This window comes from Stenella coeruleoalba (assembly GCF_951394435.1).
Source record: "Stenella coeruleoalba genome assembly, chromosome: 9".
NCBI classification, from domain to species: domain Eukaryota; kingdom Metazoa; phylum Chordata; class Mammalia; order Artiodactyla; family Delphinidae; genus Stenella; species Stenella coeruleoalba.
This window is the reverse complement of record NC_137155.1, coordinates 87,360,136-87,386,186: the sequence shown is the minus strand read 5'-3', so window position 1 is coordinate 87,386,186 and position 26,051 is coordinate 87,360,136. Positions and strand designations below refer to the sequence as shown.

Here is a 26,051-nt window from a genome sequence, read left to right as displayed (position 1 = left end):
GGCCCATATGCAGAGAAGCTCAAGCTGAATATTAATTGACTACAAGGAACTGTACCCAAGAAAACTATGGACATATTTCCATTCTTTTCTTTTTAAATTGGAAAAGTGATAAAACTTTAGTGAATTTGGAGATTAAATATAGAGCAAAGGGATGCAACTAAATGCTCAACAGTGCAGAGGCCTAGGATTTGGAAAGCTCTTCTTCTACCTCTGGAATGGGGGGGTTGTGACAGTTGAGCCTTTGCTGCCTTGGGCACCAACAAAGGTATAAAAGCCAACTTAACAGAGAAAGTTCACCAGTATACAGTAGGGAGCTTAATAAGGTTTTTGATTATAACGATAAATGCAAGGCAATGACCAAATACATTCAATGAAAAGGTTAAAAGTATATTTTTATAGTAAGATAGCCGCACTTAATAAGAAAATTTTAACTTTCCAAAAATAACATTCATAACCAGTTTTTATAGTTTCTACTTTTACTGTTGTTTTTTTTTAAAAATGGCTTTCCTTTGGAGGTGTTGACAAGAAAATTACAGCAATTATTTCAACAAATACCCAGTAACTGTATTTTTGTGTTAAGTTACAGAAATTAGGCAAATTAGAAAACATGGGTTCAAATAGCCAACATACACATTCTTTTGGGAATAAGTCTAGGGGTGCTCTTGACAGAGAAATGGCCAAGATAATTTGACATTTTCATTTTCAAATTCCTATCTGTAATTTATAGAATAGAAGCTAAACATGCAGACCAGTTAAGAGTGTAAATTTGAACTGCCTCAACGCTCTGGGTGGAGAGGTGATGGTCCCATTTTACCTTCTGGGTAATTATAGTGCTCGGGACTGTTCTCCCTCAATCTGAAGCCCTCCTTGTTTGTTATTCAGCAGTCACGGCCTTGTTTTTCCCAGGCAAATAGACCAACAGCCTGTTTTCTTCTGTTGCTGGAAGCTGAGCTATGAGACAAATTCAGAAGAACCTGGAGCTACTTACAGAAGGTTTGGGAGCAGGTGACTTGTTTCCATCTGGGGTTTTGGTAAGCCATTCATTGATGCGGCTGGAGACCCCCACCTTTAAGCCAGCTGTTTCCTACAAAAGGCCAAGCATCTCATATTAAAGAAAAAAAAAACCTACCTGGAAAGAAAATTTCAAAGCAACCTCAAAATAATATCCAGTATTATTTCACATAACACTGATCAATTATTGATCATTATATTGAATATTTTGACAAAAATAAACCTTAAACCTGATATTTAAAGAGTATGTTATCTGGTGTTCTTCCCCCTGCACTTCTCCTACCCCCAACCCCAAGGTCAGTGATTAACTCTGGGTACTGCATTTAGAGGCCTGTGGCCAGAACACAGTGCATAGTCTATTAGCCTCTTCCTGAGCTTGCTTTTTGGTCATTGCAAAAGTAAGTAAGAATTATACCTTTTTCACTGCTTTTGTAATTAACTATGTGATTCCTAAAAAAAAAAAAAAAAAAAGAAAAACCCAACCTCCAAAATTAAAAGACGGCAATCCTCTGCTCACCTTATTTGGCGTGCCTGATGCAGTGGGTGATGAGAACACATTGCCTTTCTCCCACATGCTCTTGATGTTGCGGACACCTTCGGCAGGAACAGGAAGGTCCGAGGCTGCTGGCTTCGTAGGTTTTGCAGTTTTTGTTCCCTGAAGTATGTGAATTATTTTTAGGATTGGTGCTGGTAAGTTTGCGCTTGTAAAACTATAGTAAGCTTGTCTTCTTCAACACTATCACTTAACAAATTCACTGTGTAAATGCCTTCACCAAAAATGAGAGTCATAATTTCTGTTGTGAAAGTACATTCTGATGACATCTCTACCTCCAAATAAACCATTATATCTACTTCAGAGGATCTTTCAAAAGTGAAATATGCTTTTCATTGGGACTCCGTTTCTTGTTAAGGTGATATGCTACTTCATTGCTACAACAGACACTTCTTGAGTGCCTGCTGTGTGCAGGGCACTGTGCTAGGCTCTGGGGACGTGGTGGTACGCAAGACAGTCCACTCTGTAAGCTGCAGTGGACTGACATTAATAGGAGAGACAGTAATTAGTTATACACTATTATTTCACATTGTAGTAAGTGCTATGAAAGATGAGTGTGGTGCCGTAAGCATGCCAAGAGAGCACACGATAGGACAGTGGTACTTAGTTTAGGGGGGCAAAGAAGGCTACTCTGAGGATGTGACATTCAGACCCAGATCTGATGGAAGACTTGAAAGAGGCTGGTGAACGAAGGAGAAAACACCGCTCCACGCAGAGCTAAGAGTACATGCCAAGGACCAGAGACGGGGGTGTGCTAAAAGACGGAAAGACTGAGAGACCACTGCATGGAGACTGGAAGGAGGAATGAACGGGTGTAAACAGAAGGGTGTGCATTCAAGATACTTTTCCAGCAGTAGTGATGGGCGTACCCCAAATCATGCAGTTTCTCTCCTGGCCCTGCTTTGGGGCCTGTGGCATGTGTCATCAAGGTGGGCAGCCAGGGTGAGTGGCACCATTGCTGGACTATGTGAAGCCTGGAGCCACAGTTTTGGCTTCATTAACCCTGTTAGAGCTGTGATCAATTCAACCACAGAAAATAACTATCTGCAATTTGTCTTATAATTTAGCGGCCATTTAATCTTCTGAAAATCTCCTCTTGAATGTTAAGACTTGATTATTCACTTGATAAATCATCCAGACCTCTCTCTTTCTTATTCCCTCTTATCATTTGTTATGAACTATTTTATAGGTATCTCCACTCTGCAGTACAAAGGAGAGGAGAAATCAAATGAAACTGATCCAATTACTTCAGAGCAGGCAACTAAAACCACTGACTAAAGTCTACACAAAGGAGAAAAAAACCAGGATCACATCTTGATCAATGGCACCCTACCCTCTTAGTGTTTTGGTACTTGGAAATATAGTACATTATTTCTGAATAGAGTAACACCCCTAGGTCAACTGGACGGAAAAAATGTTGGATTAGACAGAAGCATAAAACTATGATCCTTCATATATAAAACAATCCATTTGAAATTCATTAAATTCCAGCTGGCTATCATCTTTATATTAACTTATACTACCAATTTATTTGATAATAAAAGTTCTTATAGATAAAAGAGGACTAATCATGGTTGTAAGGGGCCTGTTTAAAACTATATATGGGAACGCCTTTTATAAGGAATTAAGAATATTGAAGATATACTTGTGAACACATAAATAATATATTTAAATAACAATAAACTCATTCATTAAAAAAAGTAACACCTTCACTAAAGAATACAGGTGGAAAGTAGTAAACAATAATTTATTTAAAACTCTTCTATAATGTGTCTTTATTATTGTTTTCTCTCTAACTAGTTATAAAACATCATTAACATTCTAACACCACTGGACTTGATTATTGTCCTAAGTGTTTCTATGATTATTTATATAATCAGAGTTGATTTGTTTGACCATAACTCTGAGGACATCTCTCACCTCAATTGCACTGGTGTATTGCTCCAGTCTGCTGTCAATCTTGGAGACTACTGCTGCTTGATGAGTTGGTTTAACACCACTGCTAAGTAAATAAACACACACATACGTACATAAAAATGAGAGAATTTTTCCATACATATAATGGCTGATGGTTCTCAATTCAACAATCAACCATATTACCTTTTCTGCACAGATTTATTCAAAAATTCTGCTCGCTCTTCTATCTAGGAATTGGAAAAAAATAAAACCAGTTAATATTTTCAGTTTATAAAGTGTTTCTCAGCCCATACTACTATCTTCCCTGAACACAGGGAATAAAAGTACCAACGAGTGTCAAAGAGTATGAGGGTGCTGTGCACAGCACCTCTGCTAGAGAGGAAAACTACGTACAAGGTATTTGATAATGAGGTTTGGGAGACGAAGGTAGGACTGGAAGAAAATAGAGAAATGTGAACTTCTGGAGACAAAGTGGAATTAAAATGCCTCTGAAATAATATAAATCAAGGGCAAAATAATTACATTCCAAGACTAAAACAATTTTTTTTTTGCTTTCTGATGTACTTTAAATTTTTTTCCATTATTTTTTATTGAGGTATAAATGACATATTACATTACACTAGTTTTAGGTATACAACGTAACAATTTGATATTTATATATATAAGAAAGACAACCAGGAACTGTGAACTATTCACTTACTGCTTAGCCTGATTTTCTAATTTGACAGCTGTCAAACCGATTGCTGAACTTAATTTGCCCTGAATATAGGAGATGGGGGTGGGGATGAGTGAAACTGGGGCACAGCTCATCAGGAATGCTGAGGCCTCTCATGAAGGCCCTATTAGTCCAAGTGGGAAATAAGGAAATAAGCCCAGAGAAACCGCTATGGATATACACCGATGGGCAGTTTAGTCATTTTTAATAAATTCTTTTTTTAAAAGCCAGAAATTTTGCTACAACTAAAGCTGCTAAATCAAACATTATATTTTACTGAAACTGCATCACTCAAATCCAGATGTTCTTTATAAGTCAGCAAATATCTGTTGACTCCTCATGATACCCAACTCCAGGCTAGAAATATCCTCTGCCACGCATCACCTATCATCAGCAAATAGTAACAGCTTCTTTGCATATGACTGCATGTGCCAAGCACACAGGTCCATTTTCTGCCCTGTTCAGGGCAGCCAAGGAATCTACTAGGCTACAGTTACCCTAGGCTGGTGTGGTTGACCGTCCCCTACAATCTTTAAGATGTCATGGCTTTTTCTGGACTGTTGGCCTGGGACTCATGGATTATTAATAAATACCCTTAAGCTTTTTGGAAAACATGTTTCACTCCTAACATCAGTCGAATAATACTTTTAAAGATGTTAGTTAAGCACTTCATCCTTTCCAATGATTTCTTACAAAGATAAAATCAAACTCATTAAACATAAAACTTTATGCAAAAGAATGCTATAGGTATCCCTGAGTTTATGAGATGTAAAGGGTCTTAAATCTTATTTTTCTGATTTTAACATAAACTTAGAAGTGCATTTCTGGAGAAAAAGTTCCCAGTTGAATGAGGTAAAACACATTAGAACCATGCAATGCACTGGCACCTTTAATATTATTCACCCATCTATCCATTCTGATTTAACCGTGTCAACCTGTCAGTCAAACAACCAACCAACCAATAAATTATATGTGAGTACTATTATATAAAGTTGAACACCCAACGATGTATGAGACAGGGTTCCAATTATTTAAGGAGTCAGTAGGGGAGACTAGTAGAACACATAAATGAAAAATTTTAAATTCAGTGGTAGGTACCATATTAAAGATAAGAAAATGGGGGAGTTCGAGAAGGCTTTTCAGATGTTCTGGTATTTGAGCTGAGATTTGTAGTTTATAGTTTACACAGTTTTATAAATGAGTTCATGAAAGTGAGGGTGGGAGTGCATGAGTTAGAGGGGAGAGGACATTTCTAGCAGAACAAACACATATACAAAGACTTGGGGAACCAAGAGGCATGTAGAGTGGTGGGACTGAATAATGGAGAACAATTCAGCGTGGGGAAAGGCCGGTGGAGAGGGGAGGCAGAGATGAGACTTGCTCTTTGTAGCACCTCTACCATCGTTCTGACTCGGGGATCATCTTCTTAACCTTGGCCATCACATTTATTCACACTACAGAGGCTCTCAGACCCTACCTTCTCCTTTTGTATCTACAATATTCAATATAGCTTGACTTCATTATCACATTATATCAGGATTTACCATCCATTGCTGATGTACTCTTGTTGGAAAATTCCTGCCCTTAGTGACTCTGGGTAATGTAACAATTTGTACTAAATTTGTAAATTAAATCTCCTGCGTAAGGAGTTTAAAGGGGGAAATTGGTTCTTCTGAAGACCAAGAGGTGGCAGTGTTGTCCCTGTAAAACTCAAGGGAAAACCCCACACATTTCAGCAAACTGGCGCTCTCCTTACTCCACACTCCTTCCACCATCAGTATATGAAAACAATAATAATAAAAACAAAATTCTAAATTTAATTTACTTAAAGCTTATTCTTTGCATGTCTTATGTAAGAAAAATCATTCACTGCTAGCATAATTTAACTATGAGTAACCAGGTTCTGAGCTTCTGAGACAAGGAATATAAGTCATGGGAAATGAACAAAATACACCAGTTGATAATATCTTGAGGTCAAATATCAAGTGTTTCTCCTCCCACTGGCACTTGACAATGTTAGCTTGTGACCATTTATAAAAGTTGCAGGGCCAAGAGTATCAATAGTTGCAGGAATTCAATTGTAGGACATGAAATTAAGTTCTAAAACAAGAACCACAGCAGGTTCTTCAAGGCACATACTATGGAGAAAAGCACTAGACTGCCTGTTCTTGAAACCATGTCTCTGTTACACAGAAATTAAAAATGTGTTTTTTCTTTTTTACATATCAACTTTGATTGCTCACACGTGCCTCTCTACCAGAGTGAGTAGACAAAAGCTTTCTGGGAACCCAGGAGTCTGGTTGATGGAAACACTAGAGAAGTTAAGTTGGAAACTAGGTAGAGAGATGTTTGGAGGAGGATGGGTTGCATCCATCCTCCTACTACTGACTACTACTTTCCTCATGTTCCCAAGACAGTTCAAGGAAAGCTTAGCTTGAGTGGCATTTGACGGAAGGTTGAAAGAGAGAGAACATGGTTTTCTTTAATTATTGATGAGCCAGGAATAAAAGGACCCAGACTGAGGAGGGACCTGGTGCCTGCACAGAGATGGTCTGCACTGAGCAGGGTTTGCCTTTCAGCTCTTTCTCCTACAGTAGGTGCATGCAAACTATGGTCCACTTGCCCATGTCCTCCACCCACCCAAAAGCTAAGAACATTTTCCATTGTTAAATGGTTGGAAAAAAGTCAAAAGAATATTTTGTGACATAGGAAGATTTTACGAAATTCAAATTTCAGATCCATACATGAGGCTCACCTACTCAACAAAGCCTCTCTCTCCTCCTTGTGCCCCACTTAGAGACCTCACTGAGCTGGTCGTCTGCACTTCATTACCTTTGTAATTCTTGAACTCTCCTGAGGCAGTCAATTATATTAGTGCCCTAGGGGCAGTGACCTCGCTTTGTGCTTCTCGCCTTCACAGCACATAGCGCACATTAGATTTGTTATAAATATCAAACATTAAATAAGAAAATGCCCCTGTGGTTTAGTTTGGATCCCCCCTGAAGCCGCTCTTAAGACGAGGGTTCAAGTATAAGGAGTTTATTTGGGAGGAGTTAGAACTATGGTGGACTGGGACCCAGACCATTCTAAAGACTAAGTGAAGTTATCTAGGGATAAAACATACTGTTTTTCATGTGAAACAGGTAATAACTGTAAAACGTAAGTAACTGGCTTTTGATCATGTTAGTGTGGACATTAGACCTCACACACAATGACAGATACACACATGCACACATTAACCAGCGGGAGCCTGGCTATGATTCTATACTGGCTTTACCTGTTGTCAGTGCTTTGTAACCTAGCTAGGTTGATGGAAAATGAGGATAAAATAAAAACTGCTCAAAGTTCCAATCCCTGAAGATTCATTCATTCATGCATTCATTCAATAAATACTTGTTGAGTATTTTCACTGTGTCAGGTACTCAAAACACGCTAACTGTATAAGCAAAAACGTGTATTTGAGTGTGCGTTCTTGTTCCTCCATGGCAACCATCCCATCATCTCCCTGAGTCGGCTCCTTCCTGCTCATTCTCTTTTCTTTCAGCAGCACTTCCAAGTCACTAGGAATTGTGCTCTATGAAGGCAGTAGTCGGACCAAACTCATCCTGGCAAAGGAGCCTATCCGAGTCACATTTCATCTCCTCCCATGATAACAGCTTTAAAATTTGACATGTACCATTTCCAGTTGTGCTGCTCTTAATAATGACAAGGGAAAAAAATGAACATTAGCATGAAAAGCAGCTTAAACCTTTAAAATATATTTGCCCACTTTATAAAGTTTAAATGTTTCCATTTTTATTTGCTCAAAGTAATAAGGCATGTGGAGGGCGTGGGTCAGTGAGATCCAGAGATAATCACCAAAGGTCTTTTTAATGTATACCAAAGATCTAATAAACAACAGACAAAAATTTCTCCACTTTATTTCTCTCCTTTCCATATCTTGAAAACAAAAAGAAGCTGTGAAATTGCTGAAAGAAGGAGCAAAAAGATAAATGAAGCAAAACTTTGAATAATCAATAACTAAACCAGGGGCTAAAATCACATTTCTATTATATTTTAATAGACATATTATAAGAAGGTTTTCTGGGGAAAAAGTACCTTGAGAGATGAACCTTTAGGAGTGAAACACTTGAAGGGCTTCTTGTCGTCTGATAAGCCATCTTCTGGCATCTTTTGGCGTTTCTCAGCAGCTTCTGCCCTTCGCCTTTCAATCTCTTCCTTTAGCCTCCTCTTCTCTTCCTAAGAGAGAAAGAACAAATAACAAGGACGTCAAGATCAGCTTCAAGCCAAAAGGAAAGAGTGCTGTAGGGGAAAGCATAGTCCCAGAGGAAAAAGACCCAGGTTCTAGAAAGGATGCTATCCCTTCCTCAAGGGTGGCACCAGAGGTTAAGCCTGAGCTTGTGAGTCTAACTGTCGACAAGCACTCTGGGCTGCCCCTTCTCAACTGTGTGACCTTGGCCATGTTACTTACCTGCTCTGTGCCTAGGTTTCCTCATCTGTAAAATGGGGTAATAATAATATCCACTGACTAGGGCTTCAACAAGGACTAAATGAGAAAGCCCATGTAAAATGCTTAGACTAGTGCTCAGAATGACCATCATCATTGTCATCATCATCCTGTCAAGTCATCTAGGACTGACCTTCCACTTTGTGCATGTAAAGTATCCCTTCCGCCTGCTTCCTAGGAGAGTTGCAAAGACAAATGAGATGATTTATGTGCAAAGTTATATAAATGTATGTTACTATATTTACTAAATTGTACAAGAGACGATTTCATGGTTGTCCACACCTCAGCTGAGTAGATTATTTTAGATGGTTTGACAAACCTGAAATGGTGTAGATATTGCACCCTAGTGGTGAAATCACAGATGTTTACAATCTGTCTCATTAACCCCTCTGTGCCTTCACTCCTGGCCTAAAATACTCTCCCCTGCCTTCTCATCAAGCTGCATAAACTCTATGAACAATTTTTTGAGAGATTTATGTAGTCTTTGTAGTTTTCAAACTGGATGTTCTCAAGCAGGGACCGGATGTTCATCTCTCAGAGGATGTTGCAGAAAGATCCTGTGTGTTGTGGACTGAATATTTGTGTCCCCCCAAAATCCATATGTTGAAATCCTAGCCCCCCAAAGTGATGGTATTAGGAGGTGGGGCTTTGGGGAGGTGATTAGATCATGAGAGTGACCTTTATGAATGGATAGTGCCCTTGCGAAAGAGGCCCCAGGGAGCTCTCTTACCCCTTCTGCTCTGTGAGGACACAGTGAGAAGACTGCCGTCTGGGAACTGGGAAGCGAGGTCTCACTAGACAGAGAATGTGCTGGACTTTGATCTTGGATTCCTAGCCTCACAACTATGAGAAATAAATTTCTATTGCTTATCAGCCACCCAGTCTATGGCTGTTACAGCAGCCAGAACTAAGACACTGTGCTTGGTGGGAGGTTAGACCGAATCATCTCCTAGGTCCAATCCACTTCTCAGAGTTCACGTTTCTCTTCTGCTTTCATTGATATTCTGCTCCTCTAGATAACAATAATAACAATAATGATAACTATGACTTCCTGAGTGCCTATTATGTACAAGGCACCGTGAATACAATGATTTAATCATCGCCACAATCCTGAAAGTAGATATTTCACAGTTAAGGAAAAGAGGTCTCAGAGTAGTCCAGTGACTCTCCTAAGGTCCCAGCTTGCCAGTGGCAGAGTGTCTGATTCTAAAGCTCTATCATCCCGATTACTTCCTAACCAAAGATCATTGGCTCATTTAGAGCTGGAGTTGAAAGAGACCTTGAAATAATTTATGCAAACTTTGCACAGTTCAGGGAATGTTTGTATAGGATCCACGTCGGAAGTCATCTAAAGTCTTTTTACATATTTTTTAATGATGGGAGATCACTATCTCCAAAGATTTGTGGGAAAAGCTCTAGGCTGAGTTGGAGAAGCTGGGTCTCAGTACCAATTCTATCACTTTTTAGTCAAGTAACTTCACACAGGTTACTCAAACTATTTGATTCCCACTTCTTTGTCTATAAAATGAGAATAATGTACCTCAGGATGAAAGGAAAAAATGCACCTTGTAAACTGTAGCAATGCTTACAGTAGTTGGTTAAGCACTTGTTCAGTTTTCAAAATTTGCCTTCTTGTAACTTTATCTGTTTTCAGTTCTGTTTAAAAAGATGGAACAAATTCATCTGTTCATAATTACGGGGTTGCTGCTACATGCCTGGCACTGGGCTGGGTCCTGGGTATACAGTAACGAACAATACTGTCACTGCCTGTGAAAATCTAGTTACTGACTCTTCCACTTAAAACACCCCAAAAGCTATTTTTGAGAATCTTCTCTATAAAACCTCTTCAAATATCAAAAAACAACTATCATGATCATGTGACTCGGTTCTTGTAACCAATCTGCAGACTTTTTCATCCTTCTCTGCTAACTGTTCTTTATTGAGGGACATTACAGGGTCATGGATTAAGACAAGTGGGACCTGGGGAAAATTACAAAAACCTCTCTGTGCCTCAGTTTCCTGATCTGTAAAATGGGGATGAGAAGACGACCCATATCAGAGAGTTCTTAGAATTGCATAAACTAATGTGGATAAAAGTTTTAGAACCATGTCTAGCACACAGCAAGCTGATTAATCTTCAAATGTATTTGTAAGAATTCATGTTCAAAAGAGCAGCAGCAGTTCACCTGGGAAGAAACTATTTCCAGGGCTGGAAGGGTCACCAGAGACACATCCTCAGGGGCTCGGGTAACGTAAGACCCCTGACGGGCCATGCCGCACCCGCCTTACCTCCTCTCTGACTCTCCGCTCGGCTTCCTCCTGCTTCCTCCTCTGCCCCTCCTCCTCCAGGACCTTCCTTCGCTCCTCCCTCTTCTTCTTCAGCTCCTCCAGCTCCAAGGCCGCCTCCTGCTGCTTCTGCTTGAGCTTCTCGAACTCCTCGCTTTCAGTTTCCCCGCGGCGGCGGCGCAGCTCCTCCAGCCGCTTGCCGGCTTCCACTTGGGAAGCACCTTCAGCCTCCTTGGCCTCGCTGGCCCTCCCTCCAGGGCGGCTGCAAAGGAGTTGGACACACGTCTGCCTTCCAGCTCCCCTCCTCCCGCCTTAGGGAGGGGATGTCGGTCTGCAGGCTTTGCATCCCACACCGAAATCTCCACTGCCCTCACTGGACAGTGGATCCTCCCACCTGTCCGAGGGGTAAGTTGGGGTCCACCTGGAATCTCCAGGTCTGAATCTGAGCCCCTGCTCTGCCACTTACCCTGGGTTTCCTTGACTGTACGATGGGGGCAAATAGGCACTGTTGGTGGGATTGTAAATTGATGCCGCCACTGTGGAGGCTCCTCAAAAAACTAAAAGTAGAACTGCCATATGACCCAGCAATTCCACTTCTGGGTATTTATTCAAAGAAAATAAAAACAGTGACTCAAAAAGATACATGCATCCCCATGGTCGTGCAGCGTAATTTACAGTAGCCAAGGTATGGAAACAACCCAAGTGTCCATTGATGGATGAATGTATAAAGAAAACGTGGTAAAAATACATACAATGGAATATCATTCAGCCACAAAAAGAAGAAATCTTGTTTAAATACTCATTAACAAGTAGTGAGGGCATTCTTAACTGTATCTGACCATAGGTAGCCCATTTCTGATGCTTTTGTAACAGATGAATTACTACGGTCTAGTATCATTTATTCCATGTAGAGAATGGCACAGTGTTTCTAGCTATGAAGCAAGAAGAATAAAACAGAAAATGAGTTCAAGATTACACAGTTACCAATATTGATCTTATCTGTACGTCTCATGCTTTTAAAATAATGAGGTAGCTCTGAATAAACTACGTCCTTTAGGACTATGCTTTTCAAGCTGCAGCTTGGAAAATCTATTTAGTGGACTGTAATTAGCCTTTAAAAAATGAACTAGAAAACATCAGAGGGCATTGCATGGAACAAGGGAAAAGACCATTTCTTTTTTTTCTTTTTTTTTTTTTTTTTTGCGGTACGCGGGCCTCTCACTGTCGTGGCGTCTCCCGTTGCGGAGCACAGGCTCCGGAGGAACAGGCTCAGCGGCCATGGCTCACGGGCCCAGCCGCTCCGCGGCATGTGGGATTTTCCCGGACCGGGGCACGAACCTGTGTCCCCTGCATCGGCAGGCGGACTCTCAACCACTGCGCCACCAGGGAAGCCCAAGATCATTTCTTGATGTGCTTGTTTCAGTTATAAATATATATGTAGATGTGTAATGGGTTATGATGTAAAATTTCTTACTAGAAGTTGAGGTTAAAAAGTTAAAAAAATATTGTGCTACGTTCTTGATGGTTAAAGATGAACTTTTATTTTTAACTCATTCAAGGTTAGAGCGTCCCTTAAAACTTGGTATTGCTTTTTCAGTCTTAAAGGCCCATAGGCCTGTGACTCCAGAGAGGAACTCTCCCCTTTCAGTTAAAGTCTCTCCATCTTCAGAGATGAGTTTACTCTCTGTGTTCATCGTGTTAGTGTTTGGTAGGACTGAAAAACACATGCCTAGAGAAACTTCTCTGGATTCCACTAGGTGTCACTCAGTCTTTATATTGGGCATTCAAATGCCCATCATTAGGGACTGGTTAAATAAATCATGACCCATCCACCCAGTGGGACACTCTAACATTAACTGTAGGCTTATATTCACTGGTACAGAAGGCTAGCTAAGATACATTGCTATGCACAAAGCAAGAATCACTTTAAAATAGAGATTTATAATTATATACACATATACATACTATATGTATATGTGTGTGTGTTTTGAATGTATATACATAGAGAGCATCTGGAAAAAATGTTACTGGTGGTTTCCTTGGGTGATGGGTACTTAACTTGCTCCTTGAATTGAGATTTTTCATGTCACGTTTTAGAGAAAACAATTTAGCTATAAGAAAACGGGTCTATCAAAGGGAACAGTAATTAAATCCAACAAAAGGAGCTATGCTCAAAACAGGAACAAGAGTTCTGTCCACATCACCTCTGCTCAGACATGCAGGCATGCCCTCAGCATTAGGGTAGCACCAATATGGAAATTTCTTCCAGAAGGTTCTTTCCTCTATCCTTGGCTTCGCTAGGTGAAAGTTGAGATGAACATCAGACCTTTCACCGTGAACACAGCTTGTTTTCAGTTAGACTATTAGGCACTAAGCTAAGGTAAACAGAAGCTCTTACTCCCTTCCTGGCTCCTCACCTTATTACTATATGGAGCAAAATGAGGCGTCTCTGCTTCTATCGGCGTCAACTTCTAGCTGAAACTAAAACTAAGGTATGTTGGCAGCTAAACAAAAACTAACAATATGGTGGCAGCTTGTTTCATTTTTTTTCTGCCCAGACATAGAAAAATTAAAGCAAGAGTCCCATTTACGGGTTCTCACTGCTTAATCTGTTGCCATCCCTTGTGACTTCTCTCTTTGAGTTACCCCGTTATCTGGATTTTCAAACGATGGGCATGTTAATTATTAATTTGAGCTTTGACTGAAGCTGGTTGACAAGTTTGCCGATTGTTAACCAAACTTCTTTCTACTGACAGATTTTTTTAAATGTTATTTCTCTTAACAAAATTGTACTCTTATCTACAACACATGTTTTAAACTATCAAGTAATTAAACACTAATATTATTAGGTAATATTCTTTGAATGCTTTTTATGAACCTGAAACTGTTCTAGGGCTTTAACACATTAAACTACTGGCGCTTCAGCAAGCTCTGCACTCAGCTTATCAGCCTGAATCAAACCTGATTTCTAGATTTTCTATGAGTTGCTAATAAACTTCATTTTTACATCTACTTTCTTGCCAATCCCAAGAAACATCTATAGGTTCTACGCTTCTCACTCCTTCACACTTTATTTAGTCTTTGAATACACACCTTTTCTTCCATGTGCTTTCGGCTCTCTTTTGGATAATTGTGACTAGGTTTCTGCTCAAATTTTTGTGTAGAAAAATTGTTTGGGAACAACTATATTTACATAACATCTTAGAGCGGCTGGAAATGTCCATCTGTAGTAGTTCCGTTTGCTTCTGGATGTTACACAGGCTTTGGTGTAAGGAACAGTCTGACTTCCATACAATACCTACTGGGAACTTTCTTCTTTGAAGTGTTCCGGAAACAGGGTCTACAGGCAAGGCAGCTGCCAAAGAACAGCCCCATGGGAATCCATGTTACGGGGACCCAAGACTTTTCCAGAACACCTGGCACAGCAGCCAGGGACGTAACAGAGATTGGAATTTGGCACTAGCGGTTGGAGGGAGTGTGTGTGTAGGAATGGGGCACAGAGAGTTAGGTAGCCAGGTGTCCACGGCAGGCTTCTGCAACTTGAGTCCTTCTACAAAGCTGATGGGGGGCCCTCCATAGTCAACGTACCTAGAAGTGAGGATTTGCCTGCATATACTTGTCTATCTGTCCTAAAATCAATCGCCGTAATGGGGGAGGGGATAAGGAGGGGAAGCTGAAGCTCTGCAAGAGGGTTTCCCAAAACTGGAGCATTAGTTGCATGCCCTCTTCCTCCCTCTGAGAGATTCCCAAGGCAAATTAACAGCAAGGGCTCTCAAAGTGGTAAAGAGAGCTGACTCATTTAGTTTAACCCAATGTTTCCAAAGTATTTGGCCACAGGGAAATCTAAGTTTTATGCAGCAATTTATTTACAACCTTTAGAAAATACATTCTTTAAAATGGTACTGAGAAGGGTCTCTTAGGAAGTTGGGTGGACCATACAGAGAATGAGTCAATGACAACTCCAGTCATGTTTTCTAATAAACTGATCTTACATGAACATATTAGATCAGTGAACAAAAACATGGCTGCCAAGCATGATCTGCCTTGCCAAATAATGGGAAAAGCAGATCAAACCTTGTCTGAGCAATGCCTGCTGGTCTCCTGTTAGTGACTGATAGCCAGACCGGCTGACTGAGTATCTGTAAGACAATGGCCAATGACCTCACAACAAAAGTAGGTTGCCTGTTAGCACATTTCTGTCTGGAAGCACAGGGTAGGGAGACTGATTATTACTATTATTTTTTCACATATGAACACAGTCACTGTTAACTAGCCACAACTTCTTACCTGAAAGTATTCTCAGTGTGTTTAAGTTTGTGGGTCATGAATTCTCCATTCTGCGACTTCATTTCTGTAAATCCCTTCTTTCCATCCAAGAAGCTCTTAACTTCTTTGCTTTCTTTGTCCCTTTTAGTCTTCTCATCTTTGATCTAACCAACGGTACATATCAGGAAGAAACATAATGATAATAATCTTAATTAGGTTTTGGTTGGTATCACCAAATAAGACCCAACATCGTTAGGAAGCCAGAAAACTCAGAAGTAAAACAAACTACTGGAGAATGATGTCGTAGAGCTGGAATCAGAGGAAATTCTTAGAGCATAAGCTGTGGTCCTCTAGCCTCTGAGCAATGACCTTGACCACAATTTTAGGAGGTCAGGATCATCCCTTACTGCACTGAGGTTTTATTTTCGAAAGTAGTGGAGGTGTTACCATTTAGAAACTATTGTGTTCTGGGAACTCCACATAAGAGTGGTTGTGTTCAGTTCCCACTGGGAGGAGCAATTATTAGTGTGGCCTTGATGGGAGAATGGCCAGGTTGCTTGGATGAAGGGCACTTCTTTGAGAAGGACACAGATGTGTTGAGGAGGGAATAAGAAACCTACTGAGCCAGATCTGTCAAGCCAATTTTGGCAGATGTCAGAGGAAGACATTTTAATCAAATGAATTTTAATCAAATGAATTTGATTTTATTTTAATCAAATATTTTTGATTAAATATTTTAATCAAATGAATAACTAGGGTCCCCAGGATAGAAGACATAATAACCCTACTTTTAGCGGGATGACTCAGAGACCTGTGGGGCCATGTTTGTAGTCATCTCAACCACCAAAGATAGAATGGAACAGGAAAAATTCCAGGGTTGACTTTGACTTCCATTGAAGGTAATAATTTAGTCTCTGGAAGTGGCTTTATGATTGTTGTGGAAGACAGAGGAAGGTGAGACATGGAGAGCAGGTGTTAGCTTTAATTTTTTTTTTGTGGGTTTTGTGTTACAAGTTCCTCACAGTAAGTGAGACAGATTATTTCAAAGTATACTGAATTTACATAGCTTTGGGGGGGGGGGGTAAAGGAGTTCAAATTACTTTATCATCTCACCCATTCTTAAAAAATGAGTGTGAAAACAGGTGAGGCTCATTATTTCTCATTTCAAGACAAACAGTGACAAAGCACTAACATTATAAAGAAACCTAAGGAGGAGGGTTTGGGCGTAAGAACTCAGGGCTTCAGGGACTGCCCAGGATGGTCTCCCCTTACCTCATCACTCACCTCTTCGCAGCTGTTATAGTTCAGATACCTAACCCCCGCCAAAGTGCATGTTTTACTAAGCAGAGGACATTTTTTTGCTATTTACTGATGAACCTTCGGTAGTCCTTTGCCTGACTGCCTTTGTTGAGTATTATTTGATTAAATTACTATCGATGGACTATTCACTACCATGTTGCCCTAATCAGTTAAGACTTTAATCTTTCTCCGAGGGGCATTTATCTAGGACATCCCTTGGACATGCTGAAGAGGGGGGCTGTTATTTTGCCATTCTCTCTGAGAGCTTTGTAATGCGAGTTTTAGTTCTATTGCTGTCAACAAACTAGCTGTTGCTTTAAGTCACCTAGCTTTTATGGAATGCTGGCTCCATGTACATAAAAAGAGAGGGGTGCACTAGAGATCCCTTCCTAATCTTTCATCCTGTCATTTCCCTCTTGGCTCCAGATTTGTCCTGAGAGGCGACAGAGAAGAGAAGGAAGCTCCTAGTCTGTCCTACAGCTTTAATAAGGCTCCCTGGTGACTATCCTTGCCTGATGGTAAATCAGTATTCATTGGGCAGGCGGGAGCAAGCAAAGTCTCTTCTCATTTTGACCTACCTTGTTGGGTATAGTTCCAGAAACTATGGACTGGAGTTTATATCCTGGTTAAGAAGTATCTGGGGATACACATTTAAGGGTGAGGGGGTCCCATTTCAGGGAACCCTTGGAAGAAATTGTGAGTCAAATCTCATAGTTTGTGGAGCACTATACAGAGAGAAATTCCCTTTAACTGGTTTCTCCTATCTTGGAGTCTGAGATATTTCCCAGATACCTCCCAAAATGTACTACCTAATTTACCATCCAAAGATGTGTATAAAATAGATTTGTAAAACAATACATGTCTAACAGAAGAAAAATCCCTTTTTTTCAAGCTCTGCCTTTATTGGCAAAGTTATGGTAGATGGTATGCTTATATTCTCTTTGGAAGACTTTCTTAGAAAAATTCCCAATGAAATAATGATAATGATGCTGACTGCAAATTATTTTTTCTTTCCGGGAAATGAATAAAGTAATTCCATAACACTTTAAGAAGCACAGTGGGTTGGATTCTATAGCAAATTCAACCTAAGCTAATGGGATATTCTGAGCCCACTCGGAAAAGCATTAGAGCCTCTAGATCAAAATGTTACCGTGAAGAGAATCTGTGCTGATGGATTAATATGGGGTTACATATCCTGAAGGAGCTAAAGTGCTTCCTATACAGATAACACCAGCATGCTCATATGAAAGGTTCTGGTCAAATGTGATCATTGGGAAAACACTAGGGGTATCTGGGATATTCAGTGGGATAACACATGGGTGTATGTGTGTGGGGTGGGAATTCCAGTGACATGCCCTTGTGCCAGAGAGACACTCAGAAGGTTGTGAGCAAGTCGGAAAGGACCGAGACGCCAGTCTCTGTGCTGTATCGCTTTGCATCATTTGATTCCAGAATAGTGATAAGAACTATTGCAAGTTAAAGTTTTTCAGACTAAGTTGAATATACTTTTGCTAGATTCAGAAGCCTCAGTTCCTTTTCCAAGTCCAACGTCTACCCCATGGATATATATCCTTGCTGCTTGCTACTGGTCCATGGACAGCATGGATTTCACCAGGGAGCTGAGGCTCTACCCAGATCCACTGAGTCAGAGTCTGTGTTTCACAAGCTCCCAGGTGATCAGCATGCACACTGATGTTTAGTGAGAGGCTTTGGCCTCCGTGATATTAATATCAGTTTCAATGTTATATGAATAGCTCTGCTGGGAACTGTTTTCCTCTTAGAGGGCAGAACAAAAAAAGAGCTCTGGGGTCAAGAACTAAAAGGAGGCATTTTATAGCACAGGGAACTATATTCAGTATCCTATGATAAACTGGAAAAGAATATCAAAAAAGAGAATGTATATATATGCATAACTGAATCACTTTGCTGTACAGCAGAAATTAACACAACACTGCACTTCGACTATACTTGAATAAAAAAATTTTTTTAAATTAAAAGGAGGCATTTTATAGTTGGGGAAGAGAAAAAGCTAAATTAGGTTTCAAGGTTGCTGGTCACCAGCGATCCATCACCACAAAGAGTTAAACTGCAGTGGGAGAAAGAAGGTTTTTTGTAAGGTATTGGAGTGAGTTCTGGAAATGTTGCTCACCTGACGTTTGTGTTTACCTATCCTACGTAGCTCCTTGAATTCAAAAGAAAGACTTTTTTTGAGGGGGGGGAACAAAAAGGTGGGATGCGGGGCGGGGATGGAGGAGGGCGTTTAAAATGGCTAAATCATGTAAAATATGATTTAAAGTTATCTACATGAAACAACTACACAAATAGCTGGAGAGGGGGAAAATCTAGTCCTTCAACTAGTAATTTATGTATGCAATGTTAAAACAGGAATAGCAGATTTTTTTAAGCTTGGGTTGAGGAGCTAATCTGTCCTCGCGTCAAAAAGAGGCCAAGTTTTGGGACACTGGAATGTGCTGGAGGGCAAACAGGGAAAGAGGCAGGTCTGAAATCATCATACCATGGCCATTATTGAACTGGGGCCTTATCTGAAAAGAGGCAAAAGGATGATTGGATGATTGCTGATGAGCCCCTTCTAGCTCACGGACATAATACATGAACACAGAATGCCTTGGTCATTAAAAACAAATCACGTCTTGGTGAACTGAGTTAAATCAGGATGAATTCAAACAGTTATTCAGCCTCTCCTGCTCCACATAAACTTAATCCCTGAATTATGATTTCATGCCCTCTTCCTTCTGGACTGAAAGATACTCCCCACAAAACACTAGCTTTAGAGACAAACCCATGTGGGATATTTCTGTTTGAGTTTAGTCCCAAGGTAATTTTCATTTTTTGGAGATGAATTTGTAGGTGTTCTTCTGTTACAAAATGAGAACTATGGTTCCCAACACGTTTAACAATTTCTTTAGCTGCTTCATTAGAGCCAAATTCAATTTTCTAGTTATTAGTATTTACTCTTTCTCCTGCTTTTAACTGGGCAGTGTTCACATTCAGTTTTCACTCCCAAGCCACCACAAGTTCTATTAGAAACAGGGAGGAACACATACCGTAAACAAAATAAACATAACATGAACTAGGAGTTCTTACTTTTTACATGAATGTTAGGAAAAAAAGTTTAAGAAAATAACCATCCCCCTGCTTAATCTCATCTATTTGCTAAATATGGATTTTTCTGTGTCTTACTCTATGCCATAATGGGCAGAGAAATGCAGCAGGAGTCCATTTGAGTTGGAGCTCAATAGCTACAATTCAGTCCCACAGGCAGAGTAATTCAAGTCTTATTACCTTTGATACTTTAATTTTACCATGTTTAAGTACTTTGAACTTGTTAAATACTGTCACAGTTTTTAGGATTGCTTGGAACTGACATAAGCATGATGGTTAAAGCAAGGTCAGGCTTTCTGATGTAGCATTTTAATTATGTCGGGGGCATAATGACATTCTCTCTGCAGCTTTGGTCCACTGACTTGTTTACTTACCTACAGTCAAACACCCTGGCACCAGCTCCTGTGTGTGCCTCAGAAATGCAATGCAGAACATTGTGCCAAACTTTTCTTTTGAAAACCAAATATCATCTTCAGTTCATCAAATTTTTTACTGAGATGTGTGGGAGTATTTTTCCTTTGAAAAGTTAAATCATTAATCAAAGCCAGTTGGAAATATTTCATGATCGAAACAAAAGTAGGATGGCTCAAGGAAAACAAAATAGCACTTGGGAGAGGAGAAAGTGGGTAAGATTGATCAGAGGAGTGTTTTTCAAGCTTTCTGACTGTGACCCACAGTAAATAAGGACAATTTATATCACAGTGAAATACTTACTGGCCATGATGCCGTCTGATATTTTCTATCTATTTCATTTTAAAAATGCAGATTGACACATTTAGCTAATTTGGGGATGCTTTAGGTTGATTTCACCATTCAATGGATCATGAGTCATGGCTTGAAAAACACTGGATTAGAGGTTACAATTTTCATCAGACCTGAAATGTCGTGGAACACTGCTCTCTGTTGCTTTATGGCTAGGTTCTTTCTCAATGATATTTACCTCTTCTTTTTTGAAGGTAGGCTTGTCTTCTTGGGACTTTCCTCTTTTAGCTTGCATTTTAGCCCCCCTTTCTTCTTCCTTTTTATTTTCAAGAATGGTAAGGTCACTCATTTAAAAGAAGCCCTTGCTAGCTTACAAGAGTGAGAGGGTGCTCAGGTCACTCTGCATGTGGTGTGAAGTGACTTCTCTTAGGCTGTCCCAGTGCTCACATTCCCCCCCGTGCCAGTGGTTCTAAACAGCAACGTGGGATAGTTTCCTCCCCGCAGAATCTTTTCTCATGAGCCTGCCATCGTGCTCACTGAAATCTAGCGTGATGTGGTGCATCTAGTGCGTGTGGACAAATCTTGTGTGTGGTCTGGTGCATCTTGTTCCTGATCATCTCAATGGAAGCTGTGTTTATGAGCCCCTTGTAAGAAGCAGGAGTGAAAGACAACTGCAGTGCAAGGCAGACTTAGCGATAGAGAGTTCTCTATGGAAAGGTGGATACACAAGCATTTCTTTTTTCTTTTTCTTTTTTTTTTGCGGGGTAGATGGTGGTGGTACGGTGGTGGTGGTTAGGTATAGTGCTCTTAATGCAGCCTTGCAGACAGATGAAAAAATATTTCTTAGCTTACAAATATTCCCCCACCCCCTATTTCCACACTTCCTTGTGCTACATAAATTTGTGTCACCCAGATGGTAAAAGATGCAAAATGTGTGCTCTTAATTGCCAGTCAGTTTTAAGTTGATGCTACCCCAGATGAATGGCTTTCTGCAAGTTTACATTAAGCTCAGGTCTACATGATGGCAAATCAGGGTTTTGACACTTATAAAAGGTCCAAACTGCCTCCTTTCCCTCCCTTATTACCAGTTAATTCCAAGGGGGTTATTTTGCCTCCTTAAGATGATATTTCTGACCATGATTCATCATGTCAGTTTCCCACCCCAACTTTTAGCATATTTTATTAAATGCCAAACACACAGATAAAGTGAGGAGTTATGGTCCCCCTGCCTCATGTAGACCTGTGGATAGAGATAAGTTGTTAAAAAGGAATGAGTTTAGATGCAGTGCAGAATCATAAGTCAATGCAGCACCACCACATTTGTCATCTTTGGGTTAATTCATTTTTTCTGGTATTCATAGCAACCAAGCACAGAGCAATTCACTTCTCTCTGGTTGTACCAGTAAATTTGGTTGGTGGAATAGTTAGCTATCAATTGATTGCTTTATGCTTGCACATTGCTGTGACCTAAAAAAATGAGCAGCTTGCCAAATGATCAAGCACGTGGGGCTGTAGGAATGTGGGCTCAGTCCCAAATTTGATGTGCATTACATTTCTCGTAAGTTGCAGGCATCACACATTTGGTGCAAAATGTTTACTGTACCTGTTTCTTTTGGACAGCTGTCTGAAGTTTATCTTCTTGTACTTTCTTTTCATTGACCCACTTCCCTTCTGTTTTCTCCTCTACCTTTTCCCCTTTTATCTTTTTCTCTTGCATTTCCCTTTTTTTCTCTTCTAGTTGCTTCTTACGTTTTTGCTCTTCTATCTTAGCTCTCTCTTCTTCCTCTGCCTTTGCCCTCTGCCTCTCCTCTGCTGCCCTTCTCTCCTCCTCCTTAATCCTTTCCCTCTCCTTTGCCCTCTGCCTCTCCTCTGCTGCCCTTCTCTCCTCCTCCTTAATCCTTTCCCTCTCCTTTGCCTCCTGTCTTTCTCTCTCTTGTGCAGCTGCTTTTTCTTCTGCTTCCTTTCTCGCTTTCTCCTCTGCTATTTTTTGTTCTTGCTCGACTTTAATTCTCTCTCTTTCTTCTGCTTCCAACCTGGCCCTTTCTGCCTCAGCTCTTTCCCTTGCTTCCTGTTCCATCTTTTCATTATGGGGAATCTCATGTGAGCCTTTTTCCCTCTCCTCTTCTGTCTTAGGCTCATCTGTACCGATCTGCCCATTTTTCAATGACATTACTGTTTCCTCCTGGGTTTCTGCTGCTTTCTCTTCTGCCACCACCTCTACCTGATTTTCTTCAATGCTCCCTTGCTTTGGCTTCTCCTCTTCCTCTTCTTCTTCCTCCTTTTCTTTTTCTTCTTCCTTTTTCTCTTCAGCATCCATCCAATCATTCTTCTGGTGGGACTTGGTGACTGTTTCTGTTTCCTCTATCTCGTATCTTTCCCGGCGACTTTCGCTTTTTTCTTCCTTCTCTGCCATTTCATTTTCTGCTGTGTTGTTTTGCATTCTTCTGCTGGGTAGCAACAAACTTGCATCTGCTATTGTTGGGTCAGAATCCTTTTGGCGCTCCAGTGCTTCCTGGAGGCGTTTCTGGCGTCTTTCCTCCCGCCGGGCCAGGCGCTCCAGGAGTGCAGCCTCATCGTCGGCCTCCACCTGAGTGTCTGTGGTGGTCGTCTTGACCTCCTCGTCGGGCACACTGGACAACAGAAACAACAGCAAGGGCAGCTTGCTGATTAATCAGTCAGCTGGACTCATGTGCTGTGCCACATGGGAACATGCAGATATATACATCTCCCCATATACAACCCCATATTAGTACATTCCTGCCTGGCTTTCAATAGGCAGCATATGCAAATCTTTGCCCATGGTCTCTGTCTGGCCATGGGGAATCTATTCTGCATACTAGAAGTGCTCTGAGTATTAATGCCACCTGGGCATTTTGCCTCAAGCAACAATTGATGAGCATTAATGTGTAAATACCTCAGCTCCCCTCACCTTTGGTATCAGATAGCGCTGAGGTGCCTGTACCACAGTGGATCTTAGAGTTCCCTGGTGGAATTAAGCTCCTGATACCCACAGTGGTAATTTGCTTGGTAAATTACCTTGGTAATTACGTTGCTCCGTAGTGAAACCTTTATTTGGTTGCCTTCCCTTCTCTGTCCCACTTCCTCACACCGCTACCACTTTTTCCTGGGATCATGTTACAAGTAAACTGTGCTCAAATCTTTGTTTCAGAATCTGACTTTCAGGGAACTCAAACTAAGTCAAGAACCAAACTGAAGAAACGAATTCCTCTTGTATCAAGTAGTGTCCCCACGTGTTGCCAAGTCATCTGGATTGCTGGAACACTAAACACTTTGAGAGGATGGGAGTGTACGTTATAGTGTGGAGATGCTATACTCAGGCCAGTGACCCCCCTGGTGGAGACATCTAACTGTCCACCACAACTTATGCTCCTCTTTCCTTAGTCGCAGGGAAGTGATTGCCTGTCAAGGATTATATTTCCCACCCTCCCCTCTTCCTCGCACCTAGGTGGGGCCCCGTGACCAATAATCCCAATGAAATGTGAGCAGAAGTGCGATGTCCAGACCAGGACAAGCAAGAAGCAGAGGTACATTCTCTTCCCTTTCTATCTCTGTCTACTGGCTAGATCAGAGGACTCCAAAGCCCCTGAAGCTGACAGAGTCACAGGAGGAAAGAAGCTAGGGAACCAGTGCTACCAGTCAGAAATACCCACGCTGGACTAGTATGTGTTACTGCATCAAACTACTAAAATTTGGGGACCCATTGTTAAAGCAGCTGATGTTGCCCTAACTATTAAATATACCATCTCCGTTCTTTGTCAAGATTTCCATGAATAAAGGGGCTCTTGCCCTTCTTTTCTGCAGTAGACCAAAGGACAGTTAAATTTGATGCTTATAAAAAAAGAAAAAATCTCTAAAATCCAAACTGTAGCACGTCCACCACTGTGCTCACTATTGCAGGATGCTGGACACTGCCCATGCCAGGAGTGTTGGTCTTCACTGCAGGAAACAGCCAGTCATGTGATACTAGGGCTGTGACCAGAGTTGGAAGAACATGTCTTGCAATGTTTAGAAACTCCATCAAATTTCATGGTTCATACCAACCTTGGCCCTTTTGAAGTTCAAGTTCACTTAATTTTGGAAAAACATATTTCACATTTAACAACAAGAAATGGCAGACTAAAGGCTAGATTCTAAACTTTCTTGGCCTCAGCTGTTGTTGTAAGACACTGTCTCCATGAATTAGACTCATAAGGATTAAATTTCTCTGAAAATGCAAATAGTTTAGGATTTAAGGGGGAAAATCTATATACATAAGGCATTTGGATCAACTGAATTCAAATAATTTTTAAGAGGTACCCCAAATTCCACAATGCTAGCTGGCTTAAAGAACTCGAGTTAAGAAACAACAGACTGTACTGAACCTTTCTTTGCTATTTATAAATCAGGACAGCAATCAACAGGAGAAGTTGAGTACCAGTCAGTTGTTTAGCCCCAAGAATACTTATTCTTCTTGGGGCTAATTAGTATGTCAGAGGTAAATCATATGTTATCAGATCTGAATATGCGCTGCTAAAAAAAGGAATTTTGTACTCAATCAATGCATGAAATAACTAATAATAGTACAACGTGAAAAAAGAAGAGAAACACAAGTAGAAGCAAGATTTTAAAAGCTAGAAAACTATAGGCACTAGTAATTTCTTAAGGCATTGTTGATTACTCACTAATAACCAGATTCACAAAAGGCCTTAAAATGTCATTATTAAACTCTTTCTTTCCCATCCCCTTCAACTCAGAAATAGAAAAGGCAGTGAAGCCTATGTAGCCCTGATCTGTAAGACTCTGCTACCATCTTCCTAATAATGGTCAAAATTACTATGCGCAAGCACTGTGCATTTTACAGGTATTATCATCTCATTTAAATTTAACAACATTCCTAAAAGAAAGGTATGATTTTTACTTCCATTGGACTGAAGAAATACAGTTAGTGAAGAAAGGGTCAAGCTGGGATTCAAAGCCAGGTAGTGAACCCCAGAGAACCTCTTTGCTATACTCCCTCCCTAATCAGGAGCTCCTTACCGAGGGACAAAGTCTGTTTTTCCACCTAACCAAGAAGCTTCCTGATTGAATCATCCTGCCTGCCAGCATGTTCACCACTGCCTTCAGAAACCCTCTGTGTACCCACTCAAATTCACGTTAAAGAGGCCAGAACTCTTTCCCTTCAGAATTTTCTACACAGATTGAATGAAGGGGATTATCAAATACAGTGCCCTCCCACCACACACAAAATGAAAGAATCTAAAACCAAAGCCACACAAAAGGTCTTACATGGTGACTGCATTATATTTAACCAGTCCACAATTTAAAAATAAAATTATTTTTTTCTCCATTCCCCCTCCCCATCTTTTCTATACCTTCGGGGCATATAAATGATATATACTAACTATTAGCGTAATGCACTGTGTGACCTTGTATGTGTGAACTTGTAAAGGTCCCTTTTGAAAAAGTTGAACTTATTAAGTATTCTCGACTTTCCTGATTTCTACCAGGACTGGTATAGGAAAAAACGTAGTACTAAACTCATGAGCTTGTTTGAATAATTACATTAAATTAAACAGGATTCTGCACCTTGTTGAATATTGTAGAGATCAAAGGATACTGGTTTAGGGTGTATATCAGGAAAAGTAAGACATTTGCAATTCATGCCTACTTCT

The 26,051-nt window shown here is 40.5% G+C and overlaps 1 protein-coding gene across 14 annotated transcripts in view; it reads right to left on the bottom strand.

Moving 5' to 3' along the window:
• The window catches only part of CALD1 (caldesmon 1), a 215,930-nt gene that overhangs the window by 7,919 nt on the left and 181,960 nt on the right, over window positions 1-26,051 (bottom strand). For 11 of the 14 annotated variants that reach the window (XM_079931314.1, XM_079931315.1, XM_079931313.1 and 8 more), the window contains 9 exons: window positions 21,983-23,009; window positions 20,618-20,695; window positions 15,277-15,419; window positions 10,993-11,251; window positions 8,295-8,435; window positions 3,665-3,708; window positions 3,485-3,566; window positions 1,529-1,666; window positions 989-1,084 (listed from right to left, as the gene is read on the bottom strand). In XM_079931314.1, the coding sequence (XP_079787440.1) occupies window positions 989-1,084; window positions 1,529-1,666; window positions 3,485-3,566; window positions 3,665-3,708; window positions 8,295-8,435; window positions 10,993-11,251; window positions 15,277-15,419; window positions 20,618-20,695; window positions 21,983-23,009 (2,008 nt within the window). The remainder of the gene's footprint in view (window positions 1-988; window positions 1,085-1,528; window positions 1,667-3,484; window positions 3,567-3,664; window positions 3,709-8,294; window positions 8,436-10,992; window positions 11,252-15,276; window positions 15,420-20,617; window positions 20,696-21,982; window positions 23,010-26,051) is intronic. The other 3 variants (XM_079931308.1, XM_079931311.1, XM_079931312.1) reach the window with 3 other exon arrangements.